This window comes from Penaeus vannamei, chromosome 14 (assembly GCF_042767895.1).
Source record: "Penaeus vannamei isolate JL-2024 chromosome 14, ASM4276789v1, whole genome shotgun sequence".
In the NCBI taxonomy this organism is placed as follows: Eukaryota; Metazoa; Arthropoda; class Malacostraca; order Decapoda; family Penaeidae; genus Penaeus; species Penaeus vannamei.
The window spans coordinates 32742167-32747166 of NC_091562.1; the positions used below are offsets into that span (position 1 = coordinate 32742167).

Genomic DNA, 5000 nt, shown 5'->3' on the forward strand with positions numbered 1-5000 from the left:
AGTCATTTTTTATTTATTTTTGTTTTATTTGTTTATTATCTATTGTGGTACTATTCCTTAGTAGAGAATTTTGTGCTTCAAAGAGTGGATTCCTCAATTTCTTTAAGCATACGAGCGTTAATCCCGTGCTTTCCTCCGTTTCTCTTCCCTTCGCTCACGCGCTGCCCCCTTCCTTCGTTTCGCAAGGAGTACAACATCGCCGAGAAGGAGCGAGCCATGATGAACGCCGGCAGGAAGGACCAGGCGTTGCGGCTCCCGAAGCCCGACTACGTCAGCCTCACCGCCATCCTGTTCGGCTTCTTCATCACGCTCTTCATCTACGTGCTGCTGGAGACGCTGGCCGAGCCCTTCATGGTGGACCAGTACGGCTGGACCGACGACAAGGCCATGGTGGTGGTGGGGATCGCGCTCAGCGGCGGCGGGTTCCTGTCCATCTTCATGTTCGTGCTGAGCGGCGTGCTGTCCAAGAAGTACGACGAGCGGCTGGTGATGCTCGTGGTGGGCTTCGTGCCGCTCATGGTCGGGACGTTCCTGTTCCTGCCGTGGGGGCCGGGCACCATCCCCATCCAGGTGTGCCGCAACGAAACCATGAACCTCACCACCACCGTGGACATGACGACCAGCACGACCATAGGAACGCCACCTGCCTCCTTGCTGGAGGGCGACCTCGTGGACACGTGGCACTTCGGCGACATCAATCTGCTCGAGACGGAAGCGGGAGGCCTCACCTGCACCCCCGGCTGCCCCGAGAAGCAGCACTGGTGCGAGAACACGCCGCAGCTGCCCATCCCGCAGCTGATCGTGGCCTACATCATCGTCATCTTGGGCTACCCCGTCGCGCAGTCCCTCGGCCAGGCGCTGTTCTCGAAGATCCTGGGACCGAAGCCCCAAGGGCTGTGGATGGGCGTGCTGACGGGCGTGGGGAGCTTCTCCCGCATCATGGGCCCCATCTTCGTCTCCTACGTGTACACGAACCTCGGCACCCGATGGACCTTCGGCATCCTGACGGTGTCTATGGTTCTGGCGGAGGTGGTGCTGATGGCGGTGTTCCCGAGACTCGTCCCCATGAAGGTGCCGACGCTGGAGGAGCTCAGAGGCTACGACGGCCCCGCGGCGTCGGAAAAGCACTAGGGGCGGAGGCGACCGCGAGAGACGCATCTTTCAGGAGAGTTCATTTTGACAAGTGTAGGAAGAGGTCATGGGTGAGGACGAATAACTTCCCGGTGCAAGGGGCGGAACGATCGCGTTTCGATTAAATCTGCATGTATTTCTGATGAACAGCCGTAGACACAGTCGCTCCGCACTGACTTTCGGGTTTGTCAGTAAAAACTGGATATTCATAAAGCTCTCGACAATATTTATCTACTCTCTCTCACCAAACATTGATCGTGGAAGATTTTGGGAGGTATGTACCGGCTGATACCTTTCCCCAAAGTCCAGAAATTACAATAACTCACGCATACACACACATATATATATTAATGAGCTTCATCGCAATGTATTTTCCAGAAGAACATTCATTTTATTTGATATAAGCATATCCACATACATGCGCAAATGTAGGCCTATTTGTATATACACATGTAGACCTATGCAATATACATACATATATCTTTCTATCTGTTTAATACTATTAGCTTTGGGCCTATTTTAAGGTTACCAACCACTGGCAGTGAAATTTCGACATCTATGCCGCCTTTTACAAATAAGTAAAATGGCATCATTGAGGTCAGGGGAGTAGAAACACCCAGACTGCAGAGTTGTCACGAGTCTGAAAATCAGGAATCTACAATCATGGTTGATTTAAAAGTAATGGTCTCTAGTATTTCTTCTTTTATAGGGTTTTAGACTTTTGTGTAGTCTATATCCCCTCTCTAGTATTTGCTCATGTCGGTAAACCTTACCTTTTCCGAATACTGAAGGCCTTGAGAGCGACTGTGGACACGACCGTTCCAAATGGCATTTAACATCCAAACAATCGGATTTGAATCCTCCCCCAAATGCTATGAAAACGCACCAAATACATCTTTTCCCCTTGTAAAGTTGTCCGTACTCACCCATGTTTTTTTTCTGCATATCTTTTTACCTTTATTTACCTTCAAATACAAGCAGTTAATAGTTTCGATTCATCACCCCTTCATGTTTCGAACTGTTCGGATCATGGCTTCGTTCTCACATCGTTACCAGCTACCGCCTCACAGTCCAGAGTTCCTACCATTACCACAAATGATACGAATGCGACGTTTGATCCACGATTTCAGCGCTGATTCAAGTTAGTAATCAATGTTAACCTATATATTCATGATATGAGATTTTATACAAAATTGTAAAATTAATCTAAAGTGGAGAGAATAAGATTTTAATCCGAAGTCTAGGCTCTATTATCGCATTCGCATGGTTATCGGTAATGGGGTAACTAGCCTCACACAGCCCGCCTTATTTTAAACCTGTCCCGTACATGTTCCACATTGTGTCCATTCCTTTAAGATAGCGAGGAAACTTGTAATTTATTCGATCGTTTCTGTCAAATATTTGAATGAAAGTGAATGAAGAAAATGGAAGGCTTATTTTTACTTTCCTTTGACAACATAAAAAAAAAAAGATTCATCACCTAGCATTGGAACACTTAAAAGTATACTAATTATTGTCATCGTAGAATATTTTTGTAATTTGTATTCAGTATCCTCCATGTTTGAAATTAGTACCATGACTGGATTAGTTGATTTATCAATAATTACCTGTTGAATCGCTTTAAGTGGCTTGGTCTGAATAACTGAACAACTCCTATAATTGGCCAGCGACTATTCGTTTGACCTCAGGAATATTCATTTATCGATCGGCACATAATTGCGTTTCTGTAATTAGCTGCTTATAATTCTTATGGTTATAGGAAATGAAGAATTATTTCCTTATACGTGATCTTCATACAAGAGCCATTGGAAAGAGCATTTATGAGGAGCAATCGAAAACACACGCATGCACATATACACACACACACGCGTGAACTCTACACGCACACACATAAGCACACACACAAGCACACACACATACATACACACGCTCACGAATACACACATGCATGCACATACATACACACATGTAGACAAACGTACATACATCTCTTTTTATATATATGCATACATACATATATACATCCACACATACATGCATAATGTACATACATATGTATATAAATGCACACAGACACACACGCACACGCATATATGTGTGCATGTGTGTGTGCGTACTGATGATCTGCTTATGAATAATAAAATCACACGTGTTTTTTCCCCACGGATATGTATTCATATATAGACAAGTACATATTGCGCGCAGGAGAGCACTGCTAATCAGCATTCTTCTCATGATCTATTCAAAACAATATCTGCCTGGTGAATCAGTCGACACGTGGCTCGTAAAAAAATATATATATTCTTTGATATTAACGCTAATACAGTGGCGTGCAGAACTGGGGAGGGTGGGGGGAGGGGGGCTTGCAATCAGAGAAGGAAATGAGATTCTTATTCAAATCGATTTCATGTTTCAGCTTTGTTTACATATTCGAATATTTTTTCTCGTGATATTTCTCAGAACTAGGCTTTCTATTTGGGTATTTGAGGCATCATCATACCACTGCACGCCACTGAAATAATAGTTAAATGATACCCGCTTTTATCATGTATATTTTTACCCCTTTGTTGATAGTGTTCTATTTATGAAACTCAAGGCGTTAAAACGATGTCTATATTGTCATTTGTTAATGATTGTATACACGCGCGCTTTACCATTTCATTATTTTTGTTTTCTTAAATCATTTGTTTGATCTCCATTTGACTGTTTTTTTATCATATTTTTTCTTCTTTCTTTTTTGTCATTTGTTTGATCTTCATTTGACTTTTTTTCATTTTAATTATTTGTTTGATCTATATTTTTTAATCTTCATTTGACTGTTTTTTGTCCTTTATTTAAAAATTATTTTTTGATCATTATTTGACTGTTTCTTATCATATGTTTGACCTTCATTTTTCCCCTTTTTTAATCATTTGTTTGATCCTTATTTGACTGACTTTCCCTTCTGTTTTAATTATTTGTTTTCATTTGACTGTTTTCCCCTTCCGTTTTAATTACCTGTTTCATCTTCGTTTGACTTTTTTAGTATTTGTTTGATATTTACTTGACTGTTTTTTCCTTTTTTTAGTAATTTGTTTGATCTTCATTTGACTGTTTTTGATTATCTATTTGACCTTCATTTGACTGTTTTTGACATCTTCATTTCACCGTTTTTTGCATTCTTTTTAAATGGTCTGTTTGATCTTCGTTTGACTATTTTTTATTATTTGTTTGATCTTCATTTGATTGTTGTTGTTATTTTCTTTTGTAATGAATAATAAATTATCTTTCCGTTATAAGAGTTAGATTTTTCTATTTTTCTTTTTCGTTTGATAAGAAAGGCACTTCTGTTTAAATATATTAGTTGTCGTTCTATTGCTGAATTTAGTTTATGGTGGCTGATGGGTTTAGTCCTTGAGAAAAGAATGATGATTATAATGATCATGATAATGATAATAATAATAATAATAATAGTAATATTAGTAATGATAATAATGATAATAATGATAATGATAATAATGATAATATTGATAATATTGATAACAATAATAACATAGTAATAATGATAACAATAATGATAACAATATCAATAGTAATCAAAATAATGATAATGATAATAATACTACTCTTGATAATGGTAATGGTAATGGTGATTATAAGGAGAAGAATAGGAATAATGATGATAACAGTAACATTAGTGTTAATAATATTGCCAATGATAATGATGAAACAATAGTGATAATGATAACAATAATGATAATAATGATGATTATACTAACAATGATAATAATAGCAATAACAATAATGATAATAATGGCAAAGATAATAATCAAGGTGATTATATGGTAATGATAAGATTAATATTGATGATGATGGAAATGATGATGATA

The 5000-nt window shown here is 39.3% G+C and overlaps 1 protein-coding gene across 2 annotated transcripts in view; it reads left to right on the plus strand.

The window, feature by feature from the left end:
- Nucleotides 1–2556, plus strand: part of LOC113822012 (major facilitator superfamily domain-containing protein 8-like) — a 19262-nt gene extending 16706 nt beyond the window's left edge. For both annotated transcript variants that reach the window (XM_070129866.1, XM_070129867.1), the window contains exon 8: nt 187–2556. In XM_070129866.1, the coding sequence (XP_069985967.1) occupies nt 187–1131 (945 nt within the window). In that variant the 3' untranslated portion in view covers nt 1132–2556. The remainder of the gene's footprint in view (nt 1–186) is intronic.
- Nucleotides 2557–5000: the final 2444 nt, after the last annotated feature.